The 23,081-nt window shown below is 34.6% G+C and overlaps 2 protein-coding genes across 2 annotated transcripts; both read right to left on the reverse strand.

The window, feature by feature from the left end:
- Positions 1-11,670: 11,670 nt before the first annotated feature.
- CPK24 (calcium-dependent protein kinase 24) lies at positions 11,671-15,461 on the reverse strand. Its single transcript, XM_048126396.2, has 8 exons — positions 14,838-15,461; positions 14,025-14,148; positions 13,780-13,923; positions 13,321-13,473; positions 12,902-13,017; positions 12,653-12,820; positions 12,307-12,540; positions 11,671-12,047 (listed from the first exon to the last, which is right to left on the reverse strand). The coding sequence occupies exons 1-8, from the start codon at positions 15,342-15,344 to the stop codon at positions 11,904-11,906; spliced, it is 1,590 nt and encodes a 529-aa protein (XP_047982353.2). The 5' UTR covers positions 15,345-15,461; the 3' UTR covers positions 11,671-11,903.
- A 331-nt stretch (positions 15,462-15,792) lies between these two features.
- On the reverse strand, positions 15,793-23,043 carry LOC125222593 (putative E3 ubiquitin-protein ligase ARI7). Its single transcript, XM_048125297.2, has 15 exons — positions 22,696-23,043; positions 22,008-22,132; positions 21,690-21,795; positions 21,496-21,586; positions 20,886-21,058; positions 20,507-20,611; positions 20,328-20,416; positions 19,660-19,767; positions 19,399-19,489; positions 19,197-19,286; positions 18,093-18,140; positions 17,456-17,527; positions 17,187-17,286; positions 16,953-17,079; positions 15,793-16,391 (listed from the first exon to the last, which is right to left on the reverse strand). Exons 1-15 carry the CDS (start codon positions 22,903-22,905, stop codon positions 16,127-16,129), a joined length of 1,800 nt encoding a protein of 599 aa, XP_047981254.2. The 5' UTR covers positions 22,906-23,043; the 3' UTR covers positions 15,793-16,126.
- Between the last annotated feature and the right edge of the window lie 38 nt (positions 23,044-23,081).

Consider the following 23,081-nt stretch of genomic DNA (forward strand, 5'->3'; position numbering starts at 1 on the left):
TAGAAGGACTAATGTGGAAGGATTTGTGTATTTATAACTCGGTCCGGTTCTCCTAAACCGGAGGGGTTCGGTTTCTACGTGCGAGTTACTTTTTGGGCTGGAATTTTATTTAATGGGCCTTATAAAATTCTAAGTCCAAGACCTAATTTTAAATGGCTGGGCCTTCTTTTTTATTTTTGGATCGAAAGTTGAATTTTACTTTTAACTAGTATCACGCATGATGCAAGATCAAACTGATTCTCGTTATTCGCAAATGTGCAAATAATAAGTCCTTGTTTGATAGAGTGAGTGCTTTCCCCAAACTATTAATCGTGGCTATAATCTGCTCGAATTGACTTGATGGAAAATCGCCCGTTAAATCCTCCAAAACTGGCACATCCGATGGAGGCCACGAGCATGATAATGAAAGTACTAGATGATAAGTTCTTTCTACATATCAGGAAAAGAGTAACTAGGACGTGATTTTTCTAAGATTTCAAGAGGAAACCCTAGGTAATAAATAACTAATGTATTGTATTTCTCTCTAAGAAAGACACAAGCTCTCATATATATCTAGCTACATGCTCCAAGAATATAAATATGCTCCTGACTCTTTACATTAATCAAATCAAATAAAATAAACTAGAACTTATAAATATGCTCTGACTCTTTACATTAATTTAAAAACAATAATTAAATAAAATAAACTAAACTAGAGCTAAAAACAATAATTAAATAAACTTAACAAACTAGGGCTTATAAATGTACTCTTTACATTAATAAATAAACAATTAATAAGTAAATAGCTAAATAAACTAAACCAATAAAAAAGAAATGGGATAGGAGTGCTTCGGCCTCCATGTCCTTAGAGTCGGGGGCGGAGACGACGCGATTGATGACGTCGTCTTCAGGAAGGGGTGAGATGTCGTCTTCAGGAAGGGGATTGAGTAGACGTGAGAGATGGAAGAGGAGGTCGTCGGAGGGGCGATTTGAGGTGGCAGAGTGAGGCTGTCTCCGGCGATTATCCATAGCCAAATGAATGATCGAATGAATGAATGAAATCGTTGCTTTATATTGTGAAGGGTGACGTTTTCTTATATTAATTAAAATAGTTACTACTCTATCTGTTTAGATATCTACGGATTTTTATCGAATCATTTTACAATCGATTAAAATTTAATACGAACGGTCATATCAACACTACTATATATTAATATTCATCTTTATCGATTGGAAAATTAAATTAATAATTCTATAATAAAGGTACAAACATTGAAGAATGAAGATGGTATTCTAAATAAATAAAATTAAAAAATTTACACAACACTGACATTGACGTGGCATGTTTTTACTGGGCGGAGAGGTATTGCGGCGGGGGTTATGATTTTGGGCGGTTTTTATCTAGTTGGGCCTCATAAAATTCTCAGTCCAAGAGCTAAATTTAAATGGTTGGGCCTTCTTTTTTTTATTTTTGTGTTGGAAGTTGGATTTTATTTTGAACTACTGTCTTCGAACTATTTTTGCTGTTCGTACTAAATCAAAATTTTAAATTCACATTTATGAAGTCCGTGGATTCACATCAAAATAAAAATACAAGTAATATACAAAAACATCACTTTCCAATTATCAATATCTCCAATTAATATAGTGATAATAACCTCCGATTTAGCACCAAATATATGTATCAAATAATCTAATTTAGGACATTACTCACTCTCTATTCATCCCAAAAAAGAGAGAAAAATAAAAATAAAATAGAGATAGAAGAAACGCATCCAACATTAAGTATTGGATTAAACCAACTAACTGGCATATTGGATGCGGAAAAATGGGGAAAGAAAAAAAGAAGAAATTAATTGCAAATAGAGGTTTCCTTGTTAAATAGTTTGATGCTAAGGAGGTGTTCGGTTGGCAAGACTAAATCTTATGATTAAATATGTATCATGTTTGGTTCATAAGATTGACCCTCTCAACTTAATCCTAGATGAATAGTCTCATAATAATTAGTCATAGCCTCCCCCTCCAACTAAAATAATCTTACAACTTAATCCTAGATGGATAGTCTCATGATTATTAGTCATGACAACCGAACGCCACCTAAGAGCATTAAGCATAGCTCGAGAATATTGTCGTGTCCATTTTCCAATCCATTCCGGTCGTCATCATCTCCTTGAACTTCGAGTAGCTGATCAGCCCATCCTGTCGTATTTTATTTCATCAGTACATGTGCAATGAAACATCGTGCTTTGAGCAATACCAAAAGACGCCATTTTGTATAGAAACGAGGAAAATTGAAACTTCATTATTTAATATTATGCTTTCGAACCTTATAAAATGGACCATAATCTACCTAAATTTCATTTTTTAAGTGACTAATACTCGTTTGGGTTATTTCTCGTATATGTGAATATGTCTCGTAAATTAGGACCAGAATCATCATACCTGGTAGAGATGTTTCAAAGTACAATCAAGTACCAACACAAGTGAATAACTGGTAGAGATGTTTCAAAGTATTGCAACAAGATCCTCACAGACAATCTTTCAGAGCGAACCACTTCCCTATATTTTGTGTAATCTTGCAGGATGTTGTTTCCCGACCTAGTTTAGTACTATGTTGAGGACGCATGAAGTTGTAAGAAAATATGTATGCCAACCACATTTTTTTATGACTAAACAGATACACTTGATCAATTACCAAACATTATTAACAGATAGAGCGATTCATGAGCAACGGAGGGGTATTTCGGGACCAAAAATCTATAACCAGTCCCATGATATAGAAAATTTCTTCAAGGAACCACCCAATCCCAAGGTTTGGACTATATATATCATATATGGTATGATTAGTAACTTAAACATGGAAGTATGACAGAGCAGTATGACATTCCGTCCAGGATTCCTTTACAATCTATTATTCACTCTATAGAACCAATCACTGGCGGAGCCACGCTGGGTCCAGGGGGGCCCTTGGGCCCCTCAGCCATTTGAACTTCATGTATATATAATAGAGTAAATTGCATATTTAGGCTCTATACTTGCAGTGACGAACATTTGTGGTCCCTATACTTGCAAAATATCATATGCGGTCCCCATACTACACCAATTGTTCGTTTCAGGTGCTTTTTCACTTTTTGACCACATCTTCGGACAAAAACGCCCCTAAAAGTCTAAAGGGCATTTTTGTACACTCACTCTTCAAAAGTAGGTACTTATTTTGATATTTATGTTAATTTAGGTGATTTAACTGTGATTTATATTTTATTCGAATAATTTTTGTTTGGATTCGTTATAGTATAAAAATTATGCATAGTTTTAATCTTGGGTTTTAACTTAATAAAAATCAATTTACTAAAAAGTACATATTCTATTTCCTGAAACTAAGATGAATCAAATAAAATGGTGATTTATAAAAAAAGGAGGGGTTTTACATTTTAAAAGTCTTTAAAACTTTTTAAAATGTCGTGGCTTTTAAGCACAATTACTTTAATATTTTAATATTTAAAAAGTATAGTGACAGCGATTAAAAATAATATTATATTGTTATTATTCTATTTTATTGCCAAGTAAGCTGTTTCTTCTTGAAGCTTTCGAAAATTATTTTTAATCTTTGTAAGTTTATACACTCACAGATTCAAACTTTCTTATTCATTCAACTGTAACCATTTACTTTTTTGCAGTAGAATTTTTTGTAAGGGATAAACATAATATGTAAAAGTTAAAGAAGAAGAAGTAGAAAAAAAATTGTGTAGGGGTTTAAGCCACATCCTTCTTTTTACTAGTTTCCGCCTTGTGCACACTATAACTAATTCAAACAAAAATTATTCGAAGAAAACAAAAATTATAGTTAAAGTACCCAAACTAACATAAATATCAAAATACATACCTACTTTTGGAGAGTAAGTGCAAAAATGTCCTTTAGGCTTTTGGGGGCATTTTTGTCCGAAAATATGGTCAAAAAGTGAAAAAGCACCTGAAACGAGCAAGTGGTATAGTATAGGGACTGCAAATGATATTTTGCAAGTTTAGGGACCGCAAATGTTCGTCGCGGAAAGTATAGAGCCTAAAAATGTAATTCACTCTAATATATATGTAAACAGTACATTTCAAGTGTATTTCTAGCTCAGCTGGTTTCAAGCCTAGCCTACCATCCGAAAGATACTTAGTTCGCACCTCTTAGGGGGGCAGATTTTGTTTCTTTATTTTACATAGCTTCTTTTTATATTCCTATATGTATCATTATTTTCTTTCAATTTGTAATTTTAATCTATGAATAAAAAATATTTTATTATCCCATAAATACATATAATACTTGCATCTTTAATTTTCATTTATAGGTTTGGTTGATTTTCTCAGTACTAGTAATTTTATGTAATGAATTTCACACACTAATATATTCATAATTTAAGAAAATACTTAGTAAATTAAATCACATTAACTTTGTCTTTGAATATGTTTATACTAGTTTTTGTTGTCCATATTTTAATTATTTTCATTATGTATCTGATCCTCTCAATGATCCCCTATTGCTTATGCGGCTATTCTTCATCGGGTCTCGACAATTTTCAATTAGAAATTTGGGCCCCTCATTGGTAAATTTCTGACTCCGCCACTGCCACCAATCATCACCATATTCAAATAAAACAAAGTAGAGAGGCTTTTTTGAATTCAAAGTATAGTTTCTTACGGTAATTTGGAGGGCTATGTCTACATCTCCAACAGAAGGTCCCCATACTCGTAGTTTACTTCTCATAATTTTTTCTCAATGGTTACATTCTATTTTTTCATAAACAAAGAACTCGGGTTTGTGTTTAAATTGGCCTGCTACTCAATACTCAATACCCATCTCATATTCACTTAAAATTCATTTCACATGCCTTTACTGAAATCCAAATTGTACAGCACAAAACTATACCACCAACCGATAGAAAATTAAAGCAGGAAAGTTAGGACTGATAGGCATAGAAAAATTCCGAGTTTTCTAAAAATCAAATTAAATTTTTTTTTTGGAAAACATACATTGTTCTCAAAATTGATTTGTTTAGCACTATCCACATATATATATAGAAAATGGTGTACATGCACACTCGTACGTCCTATGAACATATCCAGGATTGATTGACATGTGTTCCATCATCATCGATGATTGCTGTTTTGTTCTACTGCTATTTGATTCCCATCGGACACGCAATAAGTTGCAGAACACCGAAGCTTGGGAAATGAAAATTAGCAAGTCGACAACCAACCATATAGAAAACTCATTGTTGACGGCTGTGACAAAGGGATGTGGTCCAAAAATAGTCACACACAAAAAATAAATAACTCTAATAGCGCATCTCTCATCTTTTAGCAGAAGAGTGTTTCCAAAAATTAACTACTGCAAGCAAAATACATAAAGCTAAACATCTAACAAAGTGATTAAAAAAACTAAGACGACAAAAAAGCGAGAAATAAAACTTTTACACAAGATGCACATAATATTTAGTTCTAGACATATTATGCTCATAATTGTGAATAAATAAACCACTAGAGAATATAAAGTGGATGTATGTATTAAGCATGTTCAACTTTTGGCTGCCATATTTCATAGAGAATTTGTTCGAACCTTGAAGACAATTTACTTGCATGGACTAAAGCGAAATTAATACAGGATGTGGGGAAAATTTTCTAATGGCAACAAATCGACTAATTCAGTAATTAAATGAACATGACAATTGCTGATTCAACTTATGCTTTGCAATGGAAGTTGGAACTATTTACTCAAGACTTGAAAAGAAAACACAATGCACCTCAACATTGAAGAAAAGTACATAGAATCATTACTTAATTCAAAAGAGTAAAACAATTTGAGTGCAAGTTAGAGAATTTGGCACAAAGGTGAGAACCAACAGACATGAGTTCCTTGTGTGCCCATGCTTCCCACTCCATTCATCACCAACTTTTTTAGGAACACTAACTGATAGCCTGTTACAAGATCACAGAAAAAGCAAATGAAACCATCATTTCAAAACTTTTGCGTTAAAATTAGAAAAGCTAATTGTTATATTAGTATATGGTTTTTTGTTGTGAAAACAAACCCACACGCAATATCCATTTTGTCATGCCCTGTGCTTATAAGGTTCTCAAGTGTTTACCAAGATGACATGATTGAAGTTTATGTCCAAATCAGCCACCAGCTAAATTACAAAAGTGTGACTTCCAAGATTTATTTTTATGCATCAGGGCGGTCTACTAAACATAAATTGATTGACGGAATCATCTCCATTCACATGACTTATCAAGTCTGTCACCTGTTATGTTTTGATAGCTCAATAGTCAAAATATGTGGATCTCAATCATGCTATTTTTAGTAGAAAGAGCATCAGATAAGCAAACAGGATCAATTAACCTCATGATCCTCACCTAACATCAATCACAAATATTACACAGACCTTTGTTTCGAATGACCATTTTACACTTCTAAGTCCACAACTACCTTTTACTCCCAAGAACTCAGAGATATGAGACTCGTAGAAATTAACAATATCAACTAAGTGTTGCATCATCTACCAGACTACTATTATAAGCTTCAAAACTCCCAATCTTTCTCTACAAGCACGCATAATCAACAGAAATCCTAAACTGAAACAGCCACACAATAGAATCAACACCACAAGTGTCCATTTTTTTAAAAATTGTAGTAAATGAAAGTGAATGGAAAAAATATTAGTTTGATTTTTATATACTACTAGTTTTATATTAAAATATGGATGAAATGTGACCATGTGTGGTCTATTTAACATTTATAATAAAAAAAATAAAAGTGGGCACTTAGCACGGGATAACCAAAACGGTACTAAAAATGTGTGACAGAGAGAGTATTATTATTGTTTTATCATTTTTTTTAGTTGGGGGAGAGAAACAGTGAAGATTGGACTCGGAACCATTTTCTACGACCATTTTATTTAAATTATGAACAGTGAGAAAGTATTGGTTGTAGCAGGCATACTTTTTTGTCGACGGAGGAACTATCATTTTGTTAATTAAAAATGGGTCATTTTTTAGTCTTGGGGAAGTTTGATTTGTGTTTCACTTGACATGTTACGTCCATATGGAACGATGAGCCAGCTCGTCATATTCTTATGTGGAATATAGTTTAAAGAATGCAGGTTTTCTTAGATTGATCCACCTAAGAATATAGCTAGCTTACTCATCCTTGTAATATGGGTTATATATATAAAACAGGACATAAAACAAAATTTTCATATAATTGAGGACTTTAAAAAAAACACACACAAATTGGGGATATTTTTTGAAAAACACCACAAGGGTGATACACTTATATAAGTTTAACCCATAAAAATGACAACAAAAGCTCTTTTTTTCTTTAATTTTCTAGTGCGCAAATTAACTATTTTCTCATCTCTTAAGAATAAAGAACAATTTTAGGTTGTCTCTTAAACTAAACCAATTCTAAATAAGGATTCTTTTAAAAAATGACAACAAAAGCTCTTTTTTTCTTTAATTTTCTAGTGCGCAAATTAACTATTTTCTCATCTCTTAAGAATAAAGAACAATTTTAGGTTGTCTCTTAAACTAAACCAATTCTAAATAAGGATTATTTTCCCTCTAATGAGATGAATTTCATCCTCCATTCAATAATCCAATTACCTCTTTTTCTATCCCTCATACTATTACCAGCTACCTATTTCAATTCATGTCGTTTCAAAATTGGTCTTTTTTAAAGGGACGAAGAAAGTGTTTTATTCCAATTCACCATTATATGATGGGTCTAACATTTTGGTGGGCTTTATTTGCAGGCTCAGACTATAGCTTGGCTTTTCTACTTTCAACTAAATTTCATACACCGCGACCCATTATAATTTATGAAGTAATTTTTTATTTCTCAACTCAGTCATAATCATAAAATTGGGAAGTAATGTAGAAACTCGTTTTTGTTTTTAGTACTACAAGAATATTAAAAATAGTCCACGGTATATATTAAGTTATGCCCAAAAATTAAAAAAGCACAAGTAAAAAGGGAACCCACCCACTCACAATAAAATTCGAATTTGTGTATTTATTAATATTTTGTAAATATTGTTGTTCTTACTTTTTAATTGGTTTAAATTGTTGGACATATTAGTATATCCCATGTTATGATTCCCATTGTTCACAAATTCAGTCTTAAAGATCGAACTAGAGACTAAATTAGAGTCCTTCATTTTCTTAATCACGTGGTTAGGATTAATTTACAATTAATTTAATATTTTATTCAATAAAAACTTTTTTGTAAATATTTTTTTTAAATTTTATTTTCAATAAAAACTTGTTGGAATAAATAATGAACTATATTCACTAAATAATGAACTAAATGAACGTATGTTATGAAGTAATTTTTCGCATTCATTACATACCAAATTTATTTCAACTGAAAGATAATTATGTCATAACACATTATGAAGTAATAAACTAATGGAATGAAGTAATAGCATGACTGAATAAAGTAATAAGTTCATTACTAGTGCTTGACGTTTAACACAGTTAACATTGTATTCCAATAAAATGTCATAATTATGTCATAACACATTATGAAGTAATAAACTAATGGAATGAAGTAATAGCATGACTGAATGAAGTAATAAATTCATTACTACCGCTTAACGTTTAACACTAAAACTTATTGTATCATTAATGTATTTCAATAACATGTCAAAATTACTTTATAACATACGTTCATTATATATATATATATATATATATATATATATATATATATATATATATATATGGATGTATTCAGGTCAGAACGCTAAGTATAAGTAAAACTCAAAACACTTGCAGTCCATTGGATCATATGATCTAATGGTTAGATTAATGCCACGTGTCATCTAATAATGTAGAATTTTAGACTAATAATGTAGCTCGGATAATAATGTAATATTTTAGTTTAATAATGTAGCATTTTAGTTTAGAAATGTACAGTTTTAGTCTTACAATGTACATTTCTAGTCTAATAATGTACCTCGCCTAATAATGTAGATTTTTAGTATCATAATGTAACAAATCACAGCCATCCAATCTAATGATCCAAGGGCTGTGATTTGTGCTGTGTTTTACGCTAAGATGCTGTAAGGACCCTAACACACCCCTATATATATATATATATATATATATATATATATATATATATATATATATATATATATATATATATACTACTCCAGGGTCCTCTTCTAATGCTTATAACAGCATAATCCAAAACTAATACTAAATCTATACTCTTGGATTTTAAAATGAGTGGTTGAGATTAAAGCTCACAAATTTCAATAAATAGTAGACAAAATATCAACAAAAGCGTAATATCGTCATTATGTTATCATATGATAATTTTCGTGGATGTTTTTTATATTAACATAGTGTATTACAAATATCAATAACAATAGAGTGAACTACAAAAATAGTCCCTGGACTATGCGTTTATCTCGCCAATGAACCCTAGACTTTAAAAATATCCCCAGATAACCCTGGACTAAGCGTTTATCTCAAAATTGGTCATTTTTCACTGTTTCGTACCGAAACTACCCGTTTAGCGGAGATGATCACATACGACAAATCCTAATCCATTTCCTAATACATACACACATACATAATAAATGATGGTGGGGTCCATCGTTCATGTATGTGTGTATGTATTAGGAGATGAATTAGGAATTGCCGTAGGTGATCCTTACCGCCCTTTTAGGGGTTTGGGCAATTTGGTCAGTTCAAAAATTTGACTTTTTCACGTGTCAGCCCATTAATTGATTGTGCAGGCTTATTTAATAACTCTCTCATTCTCTCTCTCACCTTCTCTCCTCCATCTCTCTCCCCTTCTTCTTCTTCCTCCACTTTCTTCCTTCTGCAAAAGAGGACGCAACATCTCAACTCAAGAAAGGAATCAAATGGAATGTTGTATCCCTTTTTCGAGCAAGGTTGGTTGGAGGCTGGTGAAAATTGGGGAATGGAAGTACCTTAGTGGTAGGTAAGGTTTCAGAGAAGAATTGAGGAAGTCCGCCGCATGACTGGGTGGAATAGGCTGAGGATGATGAGGAGAAGGAGAATGGGCGCAGATTGAAATGCTGCGTTGAGCGGTTGATTAGGCTGAAGAGCCGCAGATTACAGCTTGTGACTTGCATTGGAAGAGCTCCGGCGGCAGTGTTTATCGCCGGCGCGGCCACTCCTAATTCTTGGCACAGGGTTTTGAAACAACGCTCAGCGACTTTTGAATTCGATGGAATATTTAAAATTGCATTTGATTGAATATTTCTTTCTTTTTTTTAATCGAGAAATGGATGTAGATTTCAACCATAAACTCTCTTTTTAAGAGCTTCAATAAATCTGTTAATAATGAAATAATGATATGATAAATTCCATTTTGTCTCAATTATATAGCTAGACAGAAAATTTTACAAGAAATAAGATAAAAACATAAGAATAAACTTCTTAATATAGTATTTTTGTTTAATGATACATAAATATTAAGAAGTAAATAAGTTAAAGTGAGCACATAAATGATCTAAGCTTTTGTTGTTAGTTAAAAATAAGTTAGATAAAATAAAAATATAACAAGTGATTTTCACAAAATTTAAATTAGGCATACTCTTTTGGAATAGGAAATACTACTATTACTTGTTAGTATCTCACAATTTCAGCACTTCGATTCTACATTATCACATATTTGCATTTGACACAAACCATTGCTCGCACATTGGCATTCGATCAAACCTTTAGTCAAGTAGGTACACTAAACTAGTAAATCCCAATTCAATTTTGCACAAAAATACCCTAATAAGGCAATCAATCAAAAAGCAAATCTTCACTGAGGCATATTATCAAACTCCTTATCCTTATCATCACCATCATCACCATCGTCCTCGTCATCCCCATATCCACCTCCCATCCGGCAACCTCTCTTCCAAACCCCCTTCTCCACCGGCAAAACGGACAGCCTGGGCTGCCCTCATCTTCCCCACGGCCCTGACGTCCACCGCCTCCGCCTCGTCGACTCCAATCTTGCCCTTTTGCTGGCAAACGAAATACAACATTCCATTTGATTCCTTTCTTGGGTTGACAATGATTTTGAGAATCGCTATTTGTCGAGATGTTGTTTCGACTTTTGCCGAAGGAAGGAAGGGGAAGAAGAAAGAAAGATAATGAGAGATTTATTAAATAAGCCTGCACAATCAATTATTGTGATGACATGTGAAAAAGTCAAAATTTTTGAACCGACGAAATTCCCAAACCCCTAAAAGGGTACTTTTGGTACGAAACAGTGAAAAATGACTAATTTTAAGATAAACGTTTAGTTCAGGGTTGTCTGGGGATATTTTTAAAGTCCAGGGTTCATTGGCGAGATAAACGCATAGTCCAAAGACTATTTTTGTAGTTCACTCATAACAATATGACACGAGAATATCAACACAATCACAAGAAAATATTAATACAGTTTTATTGAGATTTTACCTAGTAATTTAAATACCATCATCACACACACATTCTTCGCTATCTTTCTCTCTCCCGGTATCTCCCAGTATCTCCCATTTCTCTCTCTCAATACGAATTAATAGACCACAGAATCTTCTTCTCCTGGGATTTATATTTTATCCGTCCTTGTTTATGAAGTTCGTGGATTCACATCAAAATAAAAATACGAGTAATATATAAAAACATCACTTTCCAATTATCAATATCTCCAATTAATATAGTGATAATAACCTCCGATTTAGCACCAAATATATGTATCAAATAATCTAATTTAGGACATTACTCACTCTCTATTCATCCCAAAAAAGAAAGAAAAATAAAAATAAAATAGAGATTGAAGAAACGCATCCAACATTAAGTTGGATTCAACCAACTAAATGGCATATTGGATGCGAAAAAATGGGGAAAGAAAAAAGAAGAAATTAATTGCAAATAGAGGTTTCCGTGTTAAATAGTCTGACGCTAAGAGCATTAAGCATAGCTCGAGAATATTGTCGTGATTCCATTTTCCAATCCATTCCGGTCGTCATCATCTCCTTGAACTCCGAGTAGCTAATCCGGCCATCCTGTCATATTTTATTTCATCAGTACATGTATTTTATTCCATTCTATACATGTGTAATGAAACATCGTGCACCAAAAGATGCCATTTTATACAAACAAGAAAATCACGGAAAATTGAAACTTCATGATTTAATAAAATGGACTAGAATCTGACTAAATTTCATTTTTTTAAGTGACTATTATCACTATATGAGGTACTCGTTTGGGTTATTTCTCGTATATATAAATATGTCTCGTAAATTACAACCAGAATCCTCGTACCTTGTCGAGATCGGCATCGAATATAATGTCATGAATGACTTGTTCGTTGGCGGGGCCAAAATGATCGTCCAACAAAGATTCTTGCAACTCCTCAAATTCAATGTATCCACTTCTATCTTTGTCGAAATGTAAAAATGCTTCTCTTAGAAGTTCTTCACTGTTTATCCTTTTCAAGTGCACAGCCAACGTCACAAACTCTTCACAACTTAGCATCCCATTTCCATCAAGATCGGCCTATATTTAATTCACAATTAATATTCATTTCAATTTTTTTATCTGAAAAAGAAAGAAAGAAAAAAATAATTTAATCATAAGAAAAATGATGGGTCAATTGACCCATACTTACGGCATCGAGCAGTATTTGCACGTCGTGATCGGGCACGGGCTGCCCGATCATGAACAAGCCGTCTTTCAATTCTTGGAAATTTAGGTGCCCATTTTTGTCCGTGTCCATCATGTGGAACATTTCTTTGATTCCATCTACTTGGTCCTCGGGCAAATTATCGGCCACCACCTACAATTTAACATAACACCGAAAATTCGTTTCAAAAGTTCTTATTTTTAGGAAACAGAGAATATGTTTTAATTGACTTACTCTTAGAACTCTCCTCTTGAATTTGTTCATCAAAGAAAACTGCTTTATTCTTGTTCTCACTTGGTCGCCCAGTGGAACGTTTGAAACGTTGTCAGCATTTTGTATCCACGGGTGTTCTATAATCAACAAATTAAATAACAATTAGTTAAACATTAATTCAAGATAATTAATACATGTTTATAATAATTTTGAACTATTAAAGCGATGTTTGGTTTGATTGATAAAATAATACCACCACTCAATCATATGTTATCAATACTACCTCATTACTATCTTATTAGAGATAGAAAATTAACATCAATAGATAAAAATTAATTTTGGCGAACAAACTAAAATGGAAAAAAGAGACTAATTTTTTTTTTAAATTGTGAGTATAATATATCTAAATGAATGCACGGAAAGGGTAAAAAGGTACTTACGAAGGACTTGGTCAACGGTGAGACGACTAAATGGGGTGGGATCGAGCATGCCTCTGACAAGTTGTTTAGCTTCCTCACTAACTTTAGGCCATGGATCCCTCTTGAAATCGATTTGTCCATACACAATTGCTTGTGCTATTCCTTCTTCCGTTTCTGCACTTACGGACGCCAACGATTTAAAGTCTCATAAACCTTTACCAAATTTTAGTAAATGAATTTCACTTTCCACTAAATCATTACTTTCATATTTCACTATAAAATCAATCTATAGAACTAAGACCAATTTTTCTTCACATTTTTTTAAAACTCACCCCTAGTCAAAGTAAACTTTAAATTGATGATGAGGGAGTATTGGTGATGTAATAAAATATGAATGAAATGAGTTAGTCGGACACGAGATTCACTTGCCATCTAAAAGTGAAATGAGACACTTATTAACATACAGACCCGAATAATTACCTGCCCAAAAAGGAGGAACTCCGCAAAGAAGAATATAGAGAATAACACCGGTACTCCAAATATCGACTTCGTTTCCGTAATTTCGCCTCAGCACCTCCGGTGCCATGTAATATGGGCTCCCAACTATCTCAGTGAATCTTTGACCTAATTAAGTCATATTGTTAAGTATGAAAAAAACATTATTCAAGAAAATATATTCAAAGAGAAAGCATTTTTTTAAGGCATACACAGAGAAAAATACTGACCTGGTTCGAAAAAAATGGAAAGGCCAAAATCAATGGCTTTCAATGGAGAATTTTCGCTAGAGTTTGCGTATAAAAAGTTCTCAGGCTTAAGATCTCTATGGATTACTCCATGAGCATGGCATACCTGCAACATATATAATTGAATAATGAATGTAAAGAGATTTAAAAACAAAGTTTGATCAAAGTCTCACCAGTCCCAAGATTTAAAAACAAAATATTAAATCATGAATTTTAGTTTTTTTTTTTGTCAATTGTGTTATGTGCGTATGAAATGAAATTATTTTATTAAACTAAAAAAGCAAAAGATACTTATTCTAATGAAACTACGTTGTTTTGAGCATTAGCATTTGCGGAAAAATGAATTTTTCAAAATTTAACCTATCACTTTCAAACAAATCAACCAGAATTTGCATATTTCCATAAAATTTTTAAAATGGTAGTATATCAAATTATCAAATTTTAACACTCCATTTCTCTATTGTATCACCCATATACAAAAGGACACTCCCTCCGTCCCACCACAAAGTTTGTCCTAATTGGAATCTTTCTAAAAATAGACATTAAATACACCGTGGAACCCTTATTCCATTACGCACCCCCATTTAATACAAAATCAAACAATTTCTTAAAATCTGCGCCGGGTCAAACTGGGACACACTTTATCGGACGGAGGGAGTCTCATTTTATCGAAAAAACAAGAAAAGAAAGCAAAATAAAAGATAACGATAACGCAACAAAGTCACAGATGAGACAATTGCGATAAATGTATTAAATTTAAATGAGTGATTTGTGTTGCATATTGTACATACATACCTTGACAACCTCAAGAATGGTCTTGGTGACTTGAGCTGCAGCCCTCTCAGTGTAATGCCCCTTTGCAACAATCCTATCAAAGAGCTCACCACCCCCACACACCTCCATCACCAAATATACAGCCTCCTTATCCTCATAAACCTCCTTGTAGCTCACAATGTTGGGGTGTTTGGGGAGGTGCCTCATGATCTCCACCTCCCTCCTCACATCCTCCACGTCCACGTCCGTCCGCAGCTTGCTCTTCGATATCTTCTTGCACGCGAACCTCTCGCCTGTCGCCTCGTCGAAGCACTCGTACGTCACCCCGAACTCCCCCCTCCCGAGCTCCTTCCCGAGCCCGTACCTATTGTAGATGTCGCTCCCCGTGGGGTCAGCCAACACGGTCACCGGCCTCGACACGCGGAGGGGGCGGGGCCCGGACGGCTTCGGAGGCCGGGGCTGGCCGGGCCGTTGGTCCCGCCTCTTGAAGAGGACGGTGCGCCTTGGGATGGACATGCATGGCCCCATGGGATTTTTATTATAAATTTGTGTGTGTGTGTGTGTGTGTTTTTGTTTGTATTTTTTCCTCTTCTTTTTTGGTGAGAGGAAGTTTTGGTATTGCTTAGAATCCCATGGGAACAAAAATGAGAGGGGGTGTGTGAGAGGGAGATAAAGTTGTTGCTAAATTGGTAGATTGTCTTCTTCTTCCTGCTTTTGCTCCATGCCCTTCCCCTACTTCCATTTATAGGCTCTTTATTTCTTTATTTACATCACAAAATTGGGTATTTTTGCATGCCATAGATATAGTAGTATGTAATTGTAATTGGTTTCTTCATACTTTCACAAATATGTGACAAATGGAGATATCCAAATTAAATTCTGGTTCAATACATATATTCGATTTCCAAATTTTAAACTTAAAATTTGGAATACATAAATACTAGTACTGATCTTTCTCAACAAAATTTCGGTAAACTTATGTATAATTCAAAATATAGAATAATTGAAAGGGAAAATTAAGTAGCACATGTATCTGTTATAACAAGCACAATATCATGCAGCTTGGAAGTATATTGCTGATACATTTTCTTTTTTTTTTTCTCTTCTTTTATCTAATAATAATGTACTTGTGTGAACAAGTCACAAGGTAACTTCCATTTTACCATAATACAAGGATTATTTACAGAAAATATAGATAATAAAACAACACCCAACACTCAACTGGTGCTACCGTCGTCGTCCAGTGCATCTCACAACAAAACAACATGCTACTTGGGAGGTTTCCGTTTTGTGCCTCCAGAGTATATAGCTCAACGACGGTGGTTACACACATGGCATGCAACTGCGGATCGAGCATTCATATACGTACACTTGTCACATGCCCAACTTCCTAAATCATCTGCGTTTCTGACTGATGTGCCCGTCTTGGAAGATCCTTTCCCTCTTCCGCCTTTGCTCTTGCTAGTCCCTGCTGCGGTTTTTGAGCTCATCTTGTTGCACACTGCCTGTGAATCTACGTCTGAAAGCCCATTCTCCAGTGCTCTAACCAGGTTTTCAAAGTAGTTCCGAGTCACGCTGCAACAAAACAATATAAAAGTCATGCCCCTCCCTTGTTCGAAATATACATGTGCATGTGAAAACTTCTACTGACAAACAATGCATCAGTATCACACAGAATTTCAATAGGATAGATCTATTAAAGAGATAATCGCACTGAGAAAATAGGAGGGTAGATCATCAAAAATCACTCGTATAAGAGTAGTTTGATCTCAACGAGACCACATAAACTTTAATCTAAATTAGTTCAAACCACACCATCTGAAGTCTTAACTTAAAGTAGACAACTCGGTATCTACAAGATCAATGACTGGAGATGAGAATAAACTATTTTTTTTCTAGAAAATGAAAGAAGAATCAAAGTTTGCAACTTGATAAATGTTTACTAAAACTAGCTAATCAGGACAAAAGCAACTATTATAGAGGTGAACTCATGTATCTTCTGCCCAATAAACTAGAAAGATTAAGTAACATAGGTGTCGACTCGGGCAATAAAAATTCAATATCAGACAACGCCACTGCTGTGTTTTAAAACATAAATAATCTCATACATCTTTCTGTATGCAAACCATAAACTACCTTGTCAGGCCAGCAAGTTTGGTGCGGAAGTTATTAAAATCTTTTGATGGCCCCTCAGAATTCAGGTAATTCATTAGCTCTTTCTCTGCACACTGATGAAGCCTCTCCAGACCAGCTTCCGCCTCACCTAGAATTATAAATATTTGAATGGCCACATTAAAAGCACAGAATGACCGAGGATGATAGGATCTCATTCAGAATGCTCGATCAGATTACAAGAGGACGTAGAAATACCTTGCAAATACTCAAAGAACTGTTTTTTTGTATGTTCTGCCTCAGGTAGATAGAATCCATATGCATAAGTCCATTTAAGAACCTTTCTGCATTCAACTATCTGCACAATCGTCCAAAGCTAAAGCTAAGACATATACTTAATAGACAGCAAAAGCAAATATAATGCTTTCATAGAAAGCAGTCAGATCCAATACTTTCCAGGAAATATAGAGCGAAAGTAATGACTATCTGTTCACAAGAAAAGCAAACTATACTTGTACAGAGCCTACCTGTTGCCAAGCTTCAATTATGAACTTCAATTGTGACTCAGGCTGGCATTGAACTTCACTAAGCTTCTCAAGCTGGAGGGGAAAAAGAATGCACATTATAAACACCAAATTGCAGGGGTAACAAATTTTAAATAAAGAATATGAAAAAAAAATATATTATAAAGTAATACAGGGGCCAGATAAGAACTCTTAAGATGCAATTTTGGATATTTATAGCAATGGTGATGATCCCCAAAGGTCACAGGGACCACAAAACTACAACACTCCTTGCACTAGTTTAATTCTCTCCACATTCTGAAAATGCACAAACATTTATATTATGATAAAAGGTTTGTTCAATTACTGCCATTTGTAAGTGCCCTTTGATTGGGAAACTAGGTAGAGGGAAATCCCAATTCACTAAACACTCTCAAAACTTCCTATATTGGTCACTGGGGAGATTGAGGAGCTAATCTTATAGATACCTAGCAACATGTATAAACAAATATAATGGAGACAGATATCCGATATCACATTAGTCTAGCAGATCGTGAATGACTTTTCTTTCTAAACAAATATAACAGAGACAGATAAAGAAACACAATATTAATCCATTATCATTCAAAGACATAGCCTAATAGAGGTAAGATATCCTTACATGTACACTTTGCATTTGATGCAGATCCGCCATTGCTTTTTGCCTTGACTGCATTGAATTTGCTTAAAGTTGTGTTATGAAGAAAAAGGGAAAAATTGAACTCAAGAATCAAAAACATGTAAGCTTATTGTGATGATGATGAATGACAAAATAGAGAACAGCCTTTTCTGATGATGATGGAATGGCAGGCAAAATAGATTCAAGAACTTATGACAATCTTAAGGTTAAGTACAATGAAAAAATTAGAAACTGTCTACTAGTTAAAAAAAATACCCTCTGTCCCACCCCAAGTGATTCGTATTTTTTTTTGGGACGTCCCAACTAAAATGACACATTTCCTTTTCTGGCCAAAACCAACACTTGTTTATCTCTCTTACTTTTTTCTCTCTACCGCTTTATTCTCTCTTTATTTAACCATTAAACCACACTTCCTAAATTCCCTTGCCGAAAAGGAGCTCACTTGAGGTGGGTCAGAGGGAGTACTGAACTTCCATCACCATTCATATTGAGTCCATTGCAGAAATACGAGTCGGGGAGATACTCCAAGAAAAATCACAAAGAAGATTTCATAGTAGGGGTATGTTACTCAAAGGAGGCTGTATTTCTTTACACAAACTTGACCACATATGGAATTGAACCACTACAATGCTTAACGCCCCACAGTTACAATGGCTCTCTCATATGATCACAATAACCATTTCTGCCAATTTTCTTCATGGTGATAGGATGAATAGCTTTTCTAGAAAATCATAATTTAAGACTAAGTCACTAAGCTAAGTAGTCAGATGTTGAATTTCTGAGCACTTTCATTATTTCATAACAGAAAATAATTAGTGATTAGATTCAAATAGGTTCTCAGCATTTCTGGCCACAATTTCCAATTCTTCCTATATAGCCTCTTATCCACAATTTTAGGGTAGGTTAGCTCAAATAATTTTTTTCAAGTGCTTGATCTATTGAAAAGCTTTTTATCAGCTGGAATCTTCATGCTAACCAAAAAACATACACAGACTAACCATCAAAAGGAGGCTAATGACTAAATGTCAACAATTACATTATAGAAAAACGTCCTTAACGAGATAACTAGGAGTCGAGTAAGCATACCGATTGGTTGGATGCCCATCGCTCATAATAATGAGTGTATCTTTCCAAGGAGTTCTTGGCCATCTCCCTCCTCCTTTCCGATTCATCATACTGAACCAATTCACATTTCAATTACAAGAAAGCAATCAGATTTAATGCAGAAGAACATAACAAATGCTCATGTAAAGAAGATGCTAGCAACATAAATCCATGTATTACATACCACTCCCTCTTGTTTTGCTGCTTCATAACGGTTGCATGCATAGAAACCTCCAGTTCTCTCACCATGGTCCGACCATTGACCAAGACACAACCTGAAAAAGTATAAACGTCGGTGTTTGGTACAATTCTTGGCAATAGCTGTAATTACATTAAGGGATTTAAACGGAACAGATAATAAATTCAGCCATAGCACAGGCACAAAAAGGGAAATATGTGTTTCATGAACAATTTGGTATAGATGCAGAACAGTATAAAAGCATACCAGCAAAACTCAAACTTGCATGGTGGAGTGCAAGTCATGTGCATGCAGCCTTGGTTCTTTTCAATCGGCCGCTTGCACTTGGGACAGGGCTTGGAGTTGGCCAAAATCCTAAAAATTACAAAATCAGCATGAGAAATGCCATGCACTCAACACACTACAAGAACAAGAACAGTACCTTGCTATCTTGCAAGCAAAAATTAATGAGTAAGCAAATTCATACGCCATATAAATTGTAAAAATTACCACATAGCACACCAGGCAGAAGACATAACAAATTGTACTATCTAGTATGTAAGGAAGATATAATCTGATTTTTTAACTGATAGAGATATGTACAATCCCTCAGTATCATAATCTGACTTGACTTTATATCAATTATCATCTAAAATTATTATGTTACTTAGATGGCTAAGAAGACACAATTCGCAAAACTTTATTTGAAATGGCTCAAGAGAACCGATACTGCAAATAGAGGATATTTTGGAATAAAAGTACTAGAGATAAACAGCATATGATGATGCGAAGTACCACTTGTTTACTTTTTCATTTCAAACATACAGCATTTGTGAAATAAACACTCTATAAGTACACTCATAGCGAGAAAATATATATATATGAATAGACACATATGATGTAAATTTTTCCTAATCATTCCAGAAGTAGTATACCAGTTCATGTTCTCGGATTCTGCACTGTTTTTCAAAACCCACTTAGCCACGGTTTCACAGTCTACTGGCCGATGAGCTTCTTCTGCACACTGATCATAGCACCAGTGCATAATACTTAACTTGAGTAATCCCCATGAGGAAAATTAAGATGGTAAAATACAAAGCAAACCCCAACTCACATTCCAACAGAAGCTATATGAACAACTGCAAGTGACATCATAGTTTCCACTACCAACAACATATTCCACGGCTGAATCGCAACCAGGAGCAGGGCACCACTTAATCTGTAAGGGAGGATAAGAGAAAAATTACCTTCAAAATAGAGTTCTCACTGAATGATGAGCACTGGGCAAGGCGTAATAAGCATGTGGTCAAGATGAAGCAGTACTGATTCTGTGATTTATACAGTTTGCAAAATGATGCCTTATATGGATGTTAATTCTCAATAAGCCACACATTCTTTTTGTACTTAGTATCTAAAAGTATAAACCTAGTAACTAAATATTCATACATAATTCAGTCAAGGAATATGAAAAGATCAGGAGGTGATTTGTCTACCTTACGGCTGTCCTCAACATAAGATCTAAGAAGATAGCGGCGGTACTTCTCTTTATCCTCATGGGAACCTAACTTATCAATCATATCTTGGCCAACAGCAGCACCACAGGATGGATCAGGACACCTCAGCACCAAGCATCCAGGACCATCATTGATGGAAGTGCTTATGTAAGCTAAAAGTACAGGCAGGTAATAGATAAGTTATGACATTTTAGCACTTACGAATGCATATCTCAAAGTGAGACATTGCAGAGATAAACTTTTCAAAAAAAATAACAGAGATTGCATCCTTCCCATTTGAGACGATAAATCAAATATGCCCGTTTCAGAGGTCAATGTCAAAATTGGCCATAACATGTTAATCCCTATCATAAGGTTGACAAACTCCAAGAATAAACAGATGACAGTATGACACCAAAGTAAATGTATTTAGATCTACAAAGAAAGTGTCATGGAAAATGCTTTTTTATGAAATGTTTGTTTCAGCTTTAGGAAAATTCTGTAGAACTACTCCAATAAAGGGCATACATGGAAGCAGCGGATATGGATAAAGCTTTCGTTTTTTCAATGTATCAACAAGAATAAGTCAGTTAAAGACTGATAGACAAACCTTTCCAGCACGTGTCACAAAAAAGGTGAGAGCATGCAAGAGTTTGTAGTTTTCCAATAGAGTAGCTCTCGAAACAGATCCCGCAAGACACCTACTAGGATACAAACTTACAGTAAGATAAGCACATGAAGATGATGGAAACAAAATTCTGAAAGGAAAATAAATAGTTAGGAGTCATCTTAAATTGAACTTACTTCTTTGTAACTTGGAGACTTCACGACTGGTTTCTCCAATATGCCAACAGCTCTGCGAACATTTTCTTCATCAGCAAACCATTCTTCATGCACGTTATTCACACTCCTGGAAACAATCATGTTAAAAAGTTTGTAGATGGAAAAACTGAAATTATACAATCAGATCATATATTACTGACCAAAAAAAAAACCCATTCTCCAATGTAAAAGAATTTTTAAGCAATTCAAACAATTACTCCATACCAGATACCTCGATTTTCTTGAAGAACAGGAATGAGTAATTACTTGGTTTTAAAAAGCAAAAGTACAACGAGTTACCAGTTATAGCGCCTCAATAGTATGCATGCTGCTTCCCGTGGAATAGAAAGAACAGTTGATATTTTGGTAATATCTTCGAATTGGCGTCGTTGTATATCTTCTTCTTTTAAGATAGTATAGTTCTTCTGTAACACATACAATAGTGAGTTTCTCAGAATGGAGGCAGGAGCAACATTAATATAAAGCTAGTTTCAAACAAATACTAACTCAATAAGCGCATAACTTCCATTCAAAATTCTTAGTTACAGAATCAGAAAATTCTCTAACCATCACCTTTTGAAATACCCTAATTCAAATAAAGCTGAGTTTTTTTTATAACAAAATCTTAACACTTAGTTGGACTTGGACCTCATTAAATATCAATTCACTCAAAGTTTGGTCTTAACTTATTAATTCTAAACTGTTAAATCTAATTTCTAGAACACAACAGCTAAAAATCAGCATCTGATCTGATCAAAGGAAGCAGTAAACCCCAGTCCTACACTCTGCAGGAAAACAATGATTACTTTACACTTAAAAGTTCCACCTTGCACATCTGTAATGTACATGCACACAATCGCCCCCAGCTTAAATCACACTAAATCAAGCAATTGAGTCAAATTAGCTCCCCGGCAATAAATTGCAGCAGCTGAGTAAACCAATCAGACAACAACGAGGTAAAAAGCGCCGCTTCACGAGCATTAAGTACCTGCGACCGACTGACGAGTGCGTCATCGCCGTCATCCGAGTTGGCGATGAAGTCGTAATCAGCAGCATCGTCGTCGTCCTCTTCATCGGCGTAGTCGTAGCCGTAGTCCTCGTCCATGTCGTGGTCCTCCTCCCCGCCGCTGTAGTAGTTGTCGTCCTCCTCCACCGACGCCACTTCATTGGCATCGTGCATATCGTCCTCGGACTCCATGCGAAAACCCTAGAGAGAGAGGATTTAGGAGCGGTGGGAATTGGAGAAATTGAAATGGAATCAGTGAGCTCCCCACCGAGAAATTAGGGCTAAAGTAATGATGCGATCATCTTTTCCAATTTGGAGATGGATTGGACACGGACACCTAAAATTATTAATTCCCTTAATTTTAAATT

This window comes from Salvia hispanica, chromosome 1 (genome assembly GCF_029641045.1).
Source record: "Salvia hispanica isolate PSC_SH4W2 chromosome 1, Shi_PSC_v1, whole genome shotgun sequence".
In the NCBI taxonomy this organism is placed as follows: Eukaryota; Viridiplantae; Streptophyta; class Magnoliopsida; order Lamiales; family Lamiaceae; genus Salvia; species Salvia hispanica.